Source organism: Fukomys damarensis, unplaced genomic scaffold (assembly GCF_012274545.1).
Source record: "Fukomys damarensis isolate Sample0158 unplaced genomic scaffold, DMR_v1.0_HiC HiC_scaffold_35, whole genome shotgun sequence".
Taxonomy (NCBI): Eukaryota; Metazoa; Chordata; class Mammalia; order Rodentia; family Bathyergidae; genus Fukomys; species Fukomys damarensis.
The window spans coordinates 3001228-3015633 of NW_022900947.1; the positions used below are offsets into that span (position 1 = coordinate 3001228).

At 59.7% G+C, this 14406-nt stretch overlaps 2 protein-coding genes across 2 annotated transcripts in view; one reads left to right on the forward strand and one right to left on the reverse strand.

Moving 5' to 3' along the window:
- Nucleotides 1-14406, reverse strand: part of Sorcs2 (sortilin related VPS10 domain containing receptor 2) — a gene marked incomplete at its 5' end in the record, with an annotated part of 302786 nt that overhangs the window by 152025 nt on the left and 136355 nt on the right. The window lies entirely within an intron of this gene.
- Psapl1 (prosaposin like 1) lies at nt 4203-6074 on the forward strand. The gene has a single exon (XM_010641784.1). The coding sequence runs from the start codon at nt 4203-4205 to the stop codon at nt 5796-5798; it is 1596 nt and encodes a 531-aa protein (XP_010640086.1). The 3' UTR covers nt 5799-6074.

The following is a 14406-nucleotide window of genomic DNA, read 5'->3' on the forward strand; positions in this document are numbered from 1 at the left end:
GGAGGGGTAGATGGGGGGATGGTGGGGGATGGATGGGTAGATGTGTAGGTAGATGGAGGGTGGGTGGATGAGCGGAGTGTGGAGGGTTGGGGTGGACGGGTTGATGGACCAGGGTATGGATGAGTACAAAGGATGAACGTGTTATATGCACACATACGCATATATGTGTGCACTTGTTTTTACATCTATGAACATATGCCTTTATATTCCTGCACATGCACATCCCTTTCCCTCATCCCCCTTTTACCCTCATCAGTATGGAGTGCAGGTTTCACAGCCCCTTCCGGTCAGAGTCTGGGGGTGATGGCAACAGGGCTATGGGCAGGCCCGGGGTCCAGATTCGGGTCCCTAAAGCCAGGCTTCTTGGAGAACACAACAGACCCAGACTGAGCACAGCTGCACTTGGCCCAGGGCAAGGCCACACTAGAAGTACTGAAAGCACAGCAGGACTCAAGGACTGGAGGGGACGAGAGAAGGGAGGCAGCCTAACCAGGCTGCCAAAGATCAAAGCTAAGAGCATTCAGCAGCTGAGAGCAGTTAATAATGGTAGGGGTTATGACCTATCAAATACAATTTAATACCAACTAAGTTTTAAGAATAAAAAATAAAAGTGCATGAGTCTTTTAAGAAAGAAAGGGAAAGAGGAAGGGAGGAAAGAAGAGAGAGAAGGGAGGAAAAGGTCATTTAAAGGCAAAAGGAAGCCAGGTGAGAAAATAGTGAACGGGATACTTACGCAGTCTCCAAATAAGTTTGTAAATATTACTTATTAGTTACAGGGAAGACAATAGCTTCAGAAAGGAGGAAAGGGGTAGGTCTCAGCCAAGTGACCAAAAGTCACCCATGCTGGGACAAAGCAGGGCACCCCAAGAAGGACAGGAGCACCCTGATCCCCGTGGCAGCACACAGCCCGGTGCGATCCTGGAAGCGCGGGCCGACCCAAACCCAGGGACGCTCTACACACGGTGACAGCACACAGCGAGGCTGCCCAGGGCACCAGGAGACGGAGGCGGCCTGAGCACACTGTGGGACTGGGTTAGAGCCAGGCCCGAGAGACGGTGTGGCAGCACAGGGCAGGGCTGGCACCTGGGAAAGCCGGGACATGGAGTGGGGTAGGGGACAGGATCACGTCAACACTACAATTATTGGTTTTGATAAACGCACTGTGATTGCGGGACAGCATGATCTGGTCCATAGGGGAGGCCGTGAAGAAACGGGGCACAGGGATACAACGTCTCTGCCTACTCACACTGGTTATGAAAAACCGCATGTAAATATGTATATGAGAAAACAGATGGACAACAGGTAGGTGACAGAGACGGAAGGAAGGTAAGATAGATAGGTAGGTAGGCTGACAGAGGAGAATGGATGATGGATGAAGGACAGACGGACGGAAGGACGGGTGGGTGGGCGGAGAACAGGCGGATGGATGGATGATGATTGGTACATGGATGAGCGCATGGGTGGAGCAAGAAGGGTGTACGAATGACGTCATGACGGACAGATGAGGGACCACGGAGGCAGGACGGAGGGAGGGATGGGTGGATGGATGGATGGGTGGATGGAGGGACTAAAGGAGGAGTGCACGGGGACAACAATAAGGCAAATGAGGCGAACACACCTTCCAAAGGGAACACAGGGGCTCTTGGCCTACTTTTGCAACTGTGTTCTAAATTAGAAGTTATATAAAAATAAAACATAACCTCCTTATGGTTTAATAAGGAATGTGATTGGTTTTATCCCCAGTTCCTGGCACAGAGCTCCTAGAACCCTGAGAGCTTCCTGAGAGACCAGTGTGTCACTCACCTTCCTAAGACGTGGACCACACCTGATTTGTGTAGATCCGAAGACTGGCTGGATGGGACTGGTCGCCAGAAAGCCTGGGCACTGGAGCTTTAGTTCCCACACTGGCATCCAGGAAGGGGTGGATGCCAGACATTAAGCTCTGTAAAGATTCTCGGGCAGGATGTGGGAAGCCCTGTGCCTTCGTCCCATACCCCACCCTCTGAATCCCTTCCATGTGTTGCTCCTGAGTTGTCCTCTGCAATAAGCTAGAGGATAACGCGAGCAAAAAGCCTTCCTGAGTTCTGTGGGCCACGCCAGCAAGTGATTGACCTAAAGAGGGGGAGCGGGAACCCCAACCTACAGCTGCCCCGACAAGAGTGCAGGTGGAAACCTGGACTTGGGACTGGTCTGGGTGGGCAGCCCTCTGCACCTATGCCCTTCTCCCGTGGGGCCTGGGCCCTCCCTGGCAGCTGGCGGCAGGGCTGGACTGGAGCACGGGAGGCCCGGACGCGAGGCAAGCACAGCGAATGCATTGTGAGTGCTGAGAAAACTGCCAGCCCTCAAACGAAACAGACGTGAGCACCAGGATTCCGGAGGCCTTGGGAAGGGTGCGCCTGGTCCAGCTGCTCTGGAGAGCCAAAGGGCACAGTCCACCCTGCTCCGCTCCTGGGTATCAGCCCGGCGGTGTCCAGACAGTGGCCTGCAGGCCAGCCCCAAACTGAAAATGACCCCCACACCATTAAGGACAGACAAGCACAGGCACTGAGCGGACAGACACCAGTGGAATTCCGCCCCACATGACCGACCCTACCCGCTCCCACGGCGGCAGGGCTGGGCCCTATAAGACGAAGACCCGAGGAAGCTCTTGATGCCGGGGCCCTGTGCAAGGCCAGGGCCTGAGGAGAGGAGCACACTCAGTCCCCCCAGAAGGCCTCCCACAAGGTGTTGAGGGCTGGGCTGCCAGTGACCAGGAGGAGTCCGGGTCTGCTGGCCACACCCTGTGCATGCCACAAGGCAGGGTACGTGTTTGCTTCACTCTCGAAACCTCATCTCTGTAGGACGGCGTGGGCGCGCCATAAACACCAGGTGGTGTTGAATAGATGGCAGGGGGCCAGCAGGGAACTGGCTGCACCTGCTGGGCCAGACCCAGGCCAGCACCAGTCCCGCCTTGGGCAGGAACTCACCCAGCCGGCTCACGGCCAACTGCGCAGTGAGAGCACCCAGGTCACCTCTTCCCCAGGCCTGTCCCCTGCCCCTTCCCAAGGAACCAGAATCCTCCAATGTCAGAGAGAGCTCAGCAAACCTAACTCCATGATCTCTGGGCAACCCTGGCTCAGGAAGGGGCCGAGGGGACGGCGGCTGTCCACATCCCTGGGCAGAGAAGGCTGGCTGCATAGCACGGATGCCTGACCCCATAGCTGAGAACCTGCCTCTCCCAGCACCCTGAGCCCAGGCTGAGCTGTGGACACCCACAGTGGGGCTCACGTCCAGCCAGGCACACGGCAGTTCCCGGCAGAGTCTCCACCATTGGGCCCTGCCCTGCCTGCTTCTGGGAGGGCCCATGGGGGTGGTGAGATCAGGCCATCAGACGGGACAGAGCAAGCTGGCTCCAGAATCCCCAGTGGAACACACAGGACTCAGCCCAAGACACCTGTGTGTGTTTGGCCAGTGCCCACGCTCTCGCCCGATCACTGCTTCAAAAACTAAGCGGGGAAAAGCAGTAACATTAACCCAAGGATGCAGCATGGTTTGTGTGTGCTGTCAGCACACATCCAACACCTGTAACCAGGGAGCAGAGACTCCCGGCCCTGGAGAGGACTTTCCAGAATCAAGGAAACAGCATGGCCCAGAAATCCAGGTGCTGGGAGCCAAGGGGCCCTTAGGCCTCAGATGAAGACTCAAGGCTCAGCGGACGGGCAGCTCAGGGAAGCCAGGGCGTCCCGTGGTGGGCACCAGGCCCCGCAGGCTGAGAGTGAGTCCAGCGGAGTCAGCCACCCTACTCCCTCCATCCTCCCCAGACGCAGGCCAGAGGCCTCTCGGTGCCTCCAGAAGTGGGGCAGCAACTCCCCGAGTCCCATTCCAGGGAGGGGCCGGCCCTGCAGGTCAGGGCAGGATGGTGGGAGCTGAGAAAGGCCTTCCAGCTGATCCAGAGGGCGTTCTGGGAAGGGGCCTGGGAGCTGAGCACCTTCCAGAACAAGGGGCTTTGGAGAGTGAGAGTTTATCCAGGGCACAGGAGCGGAGGGCGGTGCTGGCGCTGCAGGCAGGGGCTGGCCTGGGGCACCGGGGCGCGGGTGTGAGGAGGGTTGTAGGAGTGGCCAGGAGGCGGGGAGCCCGGCCGCACCTGCTTGGGGCCTGGCAGAGAGCTGGGTTTATAGCAGCAGCCGGGTGACTGGGGCACTACAGCAGCAGTCTCGGGCAGCATGCTGCTCACGCTGCTCCTCCTGCCCAGCCTCCTGGGGGCTGCCACTGGCGGCCCCGTCCCGGGCATCTCGGGCCCCCCAGACTGTGCCAGGGGCTCCAGGGTGTGGTGCCAGGACCTGCAGGCAGCCGTGAAGTGCGGGGCCGTGGGGCACTGCCAAGAGGCCGTCTGGAGCAAGCCCACTGCCAAGTCCCTGCACTGCGAAGTGTGCCAGGATGTCGTGGCCGCGACCGGCAATGGGCTGAACCCAGCTGCCACGGATTCTGAAATCCTGACGTCTCTGGTGAAGACCTGCGAGTGGCTCCCCGGCCAGGAGTCTTCAGCCAGGTGCAGGCAGATGGTGGCTGCCCACGGCCCAGCCCTCCTAGGCATGCTCCGCAGAGCCCCGGGCAGTGCCCCAGCACAGGTGTGCTCAGCACTCACCCTGTGTGAGCCGCTACAGAGGCTCCTGGCCGCTCCGGGGGCTCCACTCACCCCGGGGGGGGCACTGGAGGTTGTGGCCCCATTCCTGGCCAATGGAGCCCTCACTTTCCACCCCCGATCCCCAGCGCCAGTGCCCGAGGACGCGGTGTGCCAGAACTGCATCCAGCTGATCTCCCGGCTCCAGGATACCAACTTGACCCTGGCCGAGGTGAGCATCTGGGAGCAGTGTGAGTCCTTGGCATCCAGCCTGGCTCTCCTCTGTAAGAACTACATCCACCAGCTCTTTGTTCCCACGGAGCAGGCCCTGCGGGTTCTCCCGCCACGGGAGGTCTGCAGGAAGGGGGGCTTCTGTGAGGAGCTCAGGGGGCCAGCGCAGCAGCTGGCACAAGTGGCCGCTGTGGATGGACTGCCCCCCGTGGAGCTGGAGCTGCCCAAGATGACAAGCGAGGTGCAGATGCAGTCCGGCCTGACCTGTGAGGTGTGCCTGGGCGTGATTACGGAGATGGACCAGTGGCTCCTGTCCAATGGCACGGAGGCCTTCATCAGCCACTCCCTGGAGCGCGTGTGCACCATCATGCCCCCCTCCATCATGCAGCAGTGCGTCGTCATGGTGGACACCTACAGCCCTGCCCTGGTGGAGCTGGTAACCAAGATCACTCCAGAGAAAGTGTGCCAGACCATCCGGCTGTGCAGCCGCCGGCGGCGCGCCCGGTCCCTCTCCAGGGGGCCCCCAGCCACCCCTGCACCCCCACCGTCACCAGTGCTGCTGGACGAGGAGAACCAGGGCAGCTTCTGCAACAGCTGCAAACGCCTGTTTCACCTGTCTTCCGAGAACCTGGAGCTCAAGAGCACCAAGCGTGACATCCTGATGGCCTTCAAGGGCGGCTGCAGCATCCTGCCGCTGCCCTATAGGATCGAGTGCAACCGCTTCGTCACGCAGTACGAGCCCGTGTTCATCCAGAGTGTCAAGGAGATGATCGACCCTGTGGCTGTGTGCAAGAAGGTGGGGGCCTGCCACGCCCCCAAGACCCCACTGCTGGGCACCGACCAGTGCGTGCTGGGCCCCAGCTTCTGGTGCCGCAGCCGGGAGGCCGCTGAGCTGTGCAACGCAGTGGAGCACTGCCAGAGGCAGCTGTGGAAGCAGAGGCACCACCATGCCAGGGTGCACCCGTGACCCACGCGGCTGCCAAGCGCCAGTGCTGCGAGGCTCCCACATCCCGCAGGCACCCTAGGAGGTGGGTGCTGTCCTGTCCCATTTCACAGATGAGAAACTGAGTCTTCGCAGAGAGGCTGTGGGGAACAGACCTGACCACCAAGGCCAGGCTCCAGTCCTGCAGGGCTCCGTGTAACACCTCTGCCTGGTGGCTTTGCCCCCGCAAATGTCACCAGCAGAGTGGAGCGGCGGGAGTGCACCGTCCCACCCCAGCCAAGACTGCTCACTGCGCCGTGACGCTGCTGACAGCCCGGGAGCCTGGCAGTGGCCTCGGTGCCCCCTCCACCCCTGCCTGGACAGACAACCCAGCTGCCAGCTGAGGCAGGATCGGGGAGGAGGGCGAGGGGCCACTGATGGTCAGCTCGGAGTCAGGGGCTCGGGCTTGCCACAGCCACCATTGCTCGTTCATCCTGAGGTGGCTGGGGCGACCCCAAGGGTGCAGGCCAGAGATGGGGGCCTCTTGACTGCTCTGAGGAGGAGTCAGGGGCTTTGCCCAGGCTCCCCAGGGGGTATTTTTGATGTCTCAGCCCAGAGGGACCCTGTGCCTCCCCCCAGCCCTCAGCTGCCCTAGGGTGAGGGTGCTGGGTAGGGCCCGGGAGCTGGAGTGCTCTGAGGGTGAGGCGGTGGGAGCCATCTGGCGAGATCCGCGCCGCAGTGAGCAGACCCCCTCGCCAGAGCCTCAGTTTCTCATCTGAGAATGGGATGGTCGCACCTTCCCCATAGAGATGTCGAAGCGATCCCAGGGGACGACCCCAAGCTCCTTCTCCTGGAGACCAGCACCCACCGGCCCGCTGGCCCGGCAAAACCCACCTCAGGGAGCCGAGGGTCCCCAAGGAGTGTGGCCGTGCAAGTGCGTATAAACTGCAGGCGTGCTCCAAAAGGTGTTTCTGATTTTGTTCTTGTGGAAGGCAGCGTCCCCAGGGCTCAGTGCCCTCTTCCCAGCCTCCGCATGTCCTGCCTCCCTCAGGTCCTGCTTGGGCCTCCCTGCTTGGCACCGGCAGAGGTTTCCCTTCGCCCACCCCATGGCCTTCAGGGACAACATGGTCATGATGCCTGCATGTCCTGTGCCTGGGCAGGGCCTGCATGCGGTAAGCTCTTAAACACCTGCAGGCCCAGGGTACAAGCCACCGCTTCTGCACGGTCTGGGCAGCAGGGCCCTTTCAGATTAGGCCTCCTCTCCAACCAGGGGCACCAGGGCTGCTGGCAGCAACATGAGTAGGCACTCACTGCTGGGGGCCTCCCCTGTGCTCTGGTGCCCCAGACACGCAGGCACCCTCAGCCCATCTCTGGAGCCCGGCATTCCAGCCACAGCTGTCCAGACGGGACAAGAGGCCGTGACCCAAGGAGGCCCGGATGTGTCAGAGGGCGCGTCAGACCCGCAGCCACACCCCCCATGCTCTGGGACAAAGGGAGCAGAGGCCTGGGTGCTCCTGGGGATGCTCGCTGACCTTGTGTGTGATTGGGCCCAGCCTGCCCAGCCCGACATCACCAGGCACACAGGGCAGCCCTGACAGGGTCCAGGAGTGGCAAGGCAGAGGGGACAGTGACTTATGGCCCTGAGCCCACCCACAATGAGGGTGGGTTCTCCTTGGGCCTGGCACCAGCTACCCTCTTAGACGCCCCCTGGTCAGATGGGACCCCCCATGCCCTTGGAGTTTCCATTCACGTCAGAACCTAAAGGGTGCCCTCACTCAGCTGGGCGCTGGTAGCCTTATCTGCTTGGGCCTCTCCCTGTGCCCTCCTCTCTCCTGACCCCAGGGCCTTTGCTCAGGCTTCCTCTTAGCCCTCCCTTCACAGCTTGGCCCCACTGACCCCTCTGGGAGGTGGCTTCTGGACACCCCTGCCCTCCCTCCCACTCTGCCATGCCACGCTACACCCAGGGTCCTCGCCACCTCCACACACAGCTGACTTGACTTCTTTATGTTCTCTGCAACCTGACTGCCTGCCCTATGGGGCTTAAGCTCTGGGAGGGTGGAGATTTTGGCCCATGGTCCCTGCTGTGCTCCCTTGTCCAGGACAGAGCTGGCCTGGCACAGGGACTGTGATTGGTAGGCCTGTGAGGAACGCTGGGCCTCCGGTGACATCCCCTTCTGGCCGACTCCCCAGCCCCTCAGAAGGCAGAGAACGTGGTCAGACGCTGTTTCTGGGCTGCAGAGCTGCAGCGGGACCTTCGGGCCTGCGACACCACAGAGCCCTCATCCCTCTCGGGAGGGGACAGCAACCAGCGCTTCGTGATGCCATCGCCTGCCTGGGGACACTGCCAAACGTGGGCGTCCTCCGCAGCCCATCCTGAAGCCCTCGGCTCACAGCTGCGTGGCACCTGGCGTGCTGGGGACCCAGTCTCCACCAGCGTCCTGACCCATTCCTCCCATCCCCAGGGCCACGGTCCCAGGCAGGACCCCACAGGGTCCCTGTGCGGAGGGTGAGCACCCCACCTTTCCCCACTGTCCCCTCCTGTGAAGCCCAGCACAGGATGGGGCCCAAGCCCAGGTCCTCTCTCCAAGTCTGGCCCAAAGAGGCCCTGCTTCACCTGGGCCCCCGGTAGGGTTATGGTTCTGACCCATGCGCAGAGACCTGAGAGGCCTGGGGCGGGGCGCCATGAGCCCAGCCAACTCGCTCCTCTCTAACCAAGAGGCCACCCAGGGACTTCCACTGCACACTGCACCCGGCCTGCCCTCAGCGCTCGTCCTGGGCTCCTGCTGCCCCAGAGCCCCCAGGACATGGAGAACTGTCCAAGGCCACGACCAGCCTGGGGGCCACGGCCAGGGCAAGTGCTAGACATCTGTTTGTGCACGCCGTGCCATGCCCAGCAACGGCCCCACTGGGGAAGGTCACTTCACAACTCTGTTCCTCCGTCCCTGTGAGCAAGCAGGGGCCATCAGGGTGCCTCTCCAGTATCACACGAGGCAACTGTGGCGGACGAGATCCAGCCACCGGGCACAGGAAGCTGATGAAGACTTGCAGTGACCCTGTTAGTGCCTCCTGCTGGGGTCTCCAACCCTGCTCTCCGGGCCCCAACACCTGCACTTCCTGTAATGGTGACAACATGGGAACTCCTGCCCACCCAAGGTGGCCACGGAGAGGGTTCTGAAGCTGCTTATGTCCAGACTGGCCCACTAGTGGAGTGACCACAGACGGCGCCTGGTAGATCTCCATAAAGGCCTCTTTTGGGATCCACTGAAATTCGAGCTGGGTATGGTGGCAAAGGCCTGCGATCCCAGCACTCTGTGAGGCTGAGGCAGGAGGGTCACAAGCTCAGCCTGGGGCAACTTAGTGACTTAGTGAAACCTGTATGGAAATACAGTTTTTTTTTGAAAAAGGGCTGGAGATGTAGCTCAGTGCAAAGGCCCTGCATTAACTACCACCAAAAAAAACAAACAAACAAAAAAAAAGAGCAGAAGATAGAATCTGTTCAGTGTAGGCTGGGATGGGGAGGCACCACCATTGGGGAGGCCCCCCTTTCACTGAAGCACTCTGGGATTTTCCTGCAGAAAGCAGCACTGTGCACTGAGAACAGGGTGCTAACAACAGAGGGACCCCAAGAAAAGACCCTCAGCAAAGCTACCCTTCCAGAGTGAGAGGCTCTGGGCCAGCAAGGCTGCCCAAGTCCTCTCCTGGCTTGGGGCACCCAGGATCCCCAGGATCCCATGAGCTTCACATGGAGCGTGGGAAAAGAGCAGCAGCCCTGCCCCAGCCGGGCTCCTGCCTAGTAAAGCACACGGGCTTCCGACATGCCTCCCTCCCTGGGCAGCCCTGGGCTGAGCTGCATCTTGTCTAGGGCGGTGGAGGTGGCTTCTTTCTGGGTGAAAATATGCCAATGAGTAGCAAGCTGTGGGGCCTGCAATCCACAGCGCCTTCCATTGCTCCTGGGGCCCATGGGAAAGACCCCTGTACCCCTCTACCTCCTGGGCTCCGGCTCTGACTCCAGGACAAACCTCGACTGCTCTGAGCCTCCATTTCCCTTCCAGAGCCAGAAGAGGCTGCACTCGGGTGGGGCATAAACTCTAACACCTCCAGGAGCCCAGGGGTGTGAGCCAGGTCGGAGCCAGGTCCTTCCAGGCCCATCCTGGCCGCAGCACCCAGGCTGCTGCCGCAAGGCGCCGCAATTCCTCAGTGCTGACGCCGCCTTCATTTCAAGTCCTCTGCTGGCCCAGAAGGCCTGGGAAGCAGCCGACTCTGCCCATAGCCACCAGGGCCCTGTGGTGAAATGGAGAACAGACGACTCCAGGCCCCACGTTCCTCCCCGAAGCTCCATGGGGCCCACAGCCCGGCACCAGGGGCACCAGGGCCAGGTTCCCACCCAGGAGGGGCCGTGTTGCTTGAAACATTTCTGTAGGACAGCAGTGGGCACTGCACAGACAGGGAAAGCTGCACCACTCCCGAAGCAGTCTCCCAGGTGGCATTCCCAAGGACAGAGGGAGGGACGGGGGCCTCCATGGCACAGATAGCCTAGGTGACCCTGTGTCTTTGTTCTGGTCCCTGAGGATGGACTTGGGCCCAAGCTGAGATGACCACTGCAGACCTGTTGCAGGCCAGAGAAAGCACCCGGTCCCCACTGCACGGAAGGCCCACTGTGTGCCAGGCACTATGCTGAGTGCCCACCTCACAGGGCAGGGCCCACAGCCATCTACAAGGGAACAATGCCCCCCAGTAACACGTGAACAGGAACATGGCATTATGCCGGCTGAGGCTCTGGGCCCCTCCCGAGCACCCGCTGTCCCCATGGACAGTGCAGAGAGGTGCTGGCCACACCTGCTCCCCGTGGCAGGCAGGGAGAGTCTCCCAGGTGCGGCCTTGTCCTCGACCCTCCGCCTGGTCAGGAGAGGGCAGCAGTACAGGTCTGCTCTGAGGACGGCAGGCAAAGGTGTGTGTGTGTGTGTGTGTGTGCACATGTGTGTGCACATGTGTGTGCAGGATGCACTGGGGTGAATCCCTGGGCCCTGCCCACCTCAGCCCCTCCCAGGACCACAGGGTGCAGGGCCTCACACTCACTGTAGGATGGGCACATGCAAAGGCCCTGTGTGCACATCCCTGCCCTGCCAGATACCCAGCCTGTGCAAAACCCATGCATGGCGCCATTGCCCATGGGACGGAGCCCGGTCTCGTGGGTGGCACAGAAGCCCGCCCTGGTCCGCCCCCACTGGACTCACCAGCTGTCCCCGGCCGTGCCCCGCCCAACTCACTGCTTAGCTCCCCAGGCTTCTTAAGGTTTCCCCCATCAGGCTGCTTCCTGCCTCTGTGGCTTTGCACATGATGCTCCCTCTGTCTAGAATCCCCTTCTTCCCTTGGCTTGTCTTCCTGGCAAACTTCTATTCATCCTTCCACACTGTGCTCAAACATAACCTCCTCTGAAATGACCAATTACCATCTTCTAGACAACGAGCTCCCATCTGTCCCTACTCTGTACGACGTAGGTGTCTCCTCCAAGCTCAATGCTAAGACCCAGCAAGTGCTGCCAGCGCAGAGCCACCTGAGAAGTTGTTATAGTCGGGCTACGGGCCTGTGTCTCCGGACATGGCAAGGCACCTGGGCAGGTGATCAAGGTAAGACCCGAGATGGGATGGTCATCCTGGACCATGCAGGTCGCCTGTGTCACCGCGAGTCCTGACAAAGGAGCGCCATGATTTGCTGAGGTCAGAGAGGGGCACAGAGAAGCTGGCAGGAGCTAGAGCCAGGGAGGCAGGCGGTGTGGAAACAGACCATCCCCCAGCATCAAGAGGACGCAGCCAGGCCACCTGGATTTACCCCATGAGACAAGAGCCATGAGACAGAAAACTGCTGCCATCGGCAGTGAGTGTGTTTCGCGGTGGTACAGAGGCATCAGAAAGACACCACAGCCAGCTCACCAGCCTGGGGTCCCCCAGACAGGGCTTCCCCAGCCTCTGAGCTATTGCCCTGCTGCACCCCTGCTTGGCCGCCCTTCTCTGCCTGGCGAGTTTCTATTCCTCTCTCAGAACTCTTCCCCAAGGTCTCTCCTCAGGGACCCATCCCAGCATGCCCTGCGGTGCGGGCCGTTTGCGCCCCTCCATGCCCAGGTGTGGGTGCCATCTTGGACTCCCTGGGTGGCCACTAGCTGGGAGGTCCTGGGGGGCAGGTTCCTGTGTTCTGTTCCTAGAGCAGTGCCAGAATGCTGCAGGACCCCAGCAACCAATGGGCACAGGCCCGGGTCTTGGGGTGGTCGGAGCCCAAAGTCTCTGTTCACAAATGGGATTTACCAAACACCAAGTGTAGTCTCTCCTCTCCCAGCCAAACCCTTCCCTAGCAGGAAAGACCAGGAGAGTGAGGCGGTGGGCCTCCCTGCCCAGCTGTCTTTCATTCCTCACCCCAGCAACACCATTCACAGCCTCAGACAAATCCCCGCTCCACTTGCTCAAGCCACACTGGAACCCTAAAGCTCTGTGATCCGATCACAAGAAAGCCCAGGCTTAGGAATTTCCCCCAAAAAAGAACCCAAGATGTGGGCACAGCACATCACTTCTTCACAGGGGTGAACACTGAAAATGCCTCAGATGTCTAAAAGTGAGGACTCGGGTAGATCAACTACCTCCTTCAGAAACGAGTATATTATACAGCCATTAAAAATAGCAGTTGTGAAAACACGTCAGCGCACAGAAAATGTTTAATACATAATTCTGCTGGGATTCAAAATTTATAAAACATGTATATATTTGCATCTTAAAAAGACGAGTGAGAATATTCATCTCAGATATTAATAGTTTTAACCTCATGGGGGGTTAGCACAGGGTTTTTATGCCTTATCTCTTTTATAATTCCACAACTCCTGTGATGATTATGAATTATAATATTTCAACAGTCTTTTTTTTTTGGAGAGAGTATTTTCTGGAGAGGAACCGGCCAGCGCCCATGGCAGAACCTCTGAGAGGTTCTGGCAGTGCACAGGGTCTCTGTGGTGAGGTCATGCGGCTGAGCGAGGCAGCCACAAAGGAGGGGGCACTGGGGGCTGTGGCCGTGGCCCTTGGAAAGGTCGAGGGGGTCCCGGCCGAGGCAATTACTCAGGCAGGGAGCCGGCTGGGGGCTCAGGAAGCTCGGGCTGCCTGTATGAATTCCCAGCCTGTCAGGGAGAAGGCCAGGCCCCTGCAGATGGCCGGAGGGCTCAGGCCAGAACACACACTGTGCCTGGACAGGGCTCCTGGGGGACTTGGGGGACCTGCGGCCTCTCTATGAAAGCTCTCCCTGAGATCCCTCCAGTGCCAGGGATGCCCACCCGGGTTCCTTAACTGCTTAGACGGGGAGGGTACTGGAGAGGAAGGGGCGACTTGCACGTGTCTTCAATACCATGGTGAACCCAGGTGGGCAGCGAGCCTGTCAGGAAGTCCTGCAGCAGAGCTGGAAGCTGAGAAGGCAGAATGGGGGGCAACGCCAGCCTGGCGCTTGTGGGAGGCCATCTGGGGTTGGGCTAGCAGGATGGATGCACCCCTCGGGCCCGTCTTGTTGTGTTTCCCTAACATCACCATGGAGATCTGAGTTTGCTTTAAATAGGACTCAGCAGTAGGGATCTCGGGGGGCTCTGGATTCAGCATTCATGGGTTTGAGCCTCATTGTGAACCAGCCACAGGAGAGGCCTGTGGAACACCGGCACTGTACCCCAGGGGTCCTGGACAGTACGGCCACATGTGGCTCTGCACATCTGTCTCCATCCTGTCCTGCCAGGCAGGACCCAGACACCCGGAGCAGTCCAAGCCCACCAGACAGGCATGCAAAGTGGGACCACCTAGCCATCCTCACTGAGAGCCACAGAGCCACAGTGGACCTTAGGGTGGCCCGTCACCCGGCAGGCACAGTGAGCCCAGCAGCTGACTGACCACCCCTCAGAATCACCATTCTGAAGACAGCAGCCTGCGACAACTCTCTGCAGCGGCACTGGGAGGGACTGAAGGGTACACAGGGGATCTCAAGCCGCATCAGAGCAGACGCATCTGAAACCAGGGTCCTGGAGATGACTCGGACTATTCGCAGTGAGAGGCAAGGGTCAACCCCACAGAAAAACACAGGCCTGAGATGGGGATGTGGCTCGAAGAAGGCTGCCCCAACATCACAAAAAAATAAGAAAAAGATGGGAATAGGGCCACCCAGGATGTAGCTCAGTGGTGCCACTGCCTGCCTCGCAAGGGCCAGGCCCTGAGTTGGATCCCCGGTACCAAAAAATAAAAAAGGAACCCAATAACTTCAATGGATGTAGACTCTCTATGTCACCAACATGAGATAGGATTAATAACACTGACAAGAACAAAAGTGGGGAAGGGGAATTAGAGGAGGCGGGAAGGAGGAAAGGGGAAAGTGGTCCAAAGAGAATCACGCCGTGGTACGTGCTCACACCACACCCCAAGATGACTAAACCGAATCTACTCCAAACACGTACTAATGAAAACAAGGGGTGCCAGCTACGCACATAAGTCACGTAGGAGGGGACCTGAATCATCAGCAAACATTGGGAAAATGCTTCTGTCTTGCTGGGGAACGCGACATAAACAGCACCGAGCTACAGTCCCGCCCACCAGTGGCAAACATGGCAGGGCCGGTGGCTTCAAAGCTGTGGAGCTTTGCGCCG

Bases quoted from the DNA above. Each gene is read 5' to 3' on its own strand.
- Psapl1 (XM_010641784.1), top strand. From the start codon at position 4,203: ATGCTGCTCACGCTGCTCCTCCTGCCCAGCCTCCTGGGGGCTGCCACT.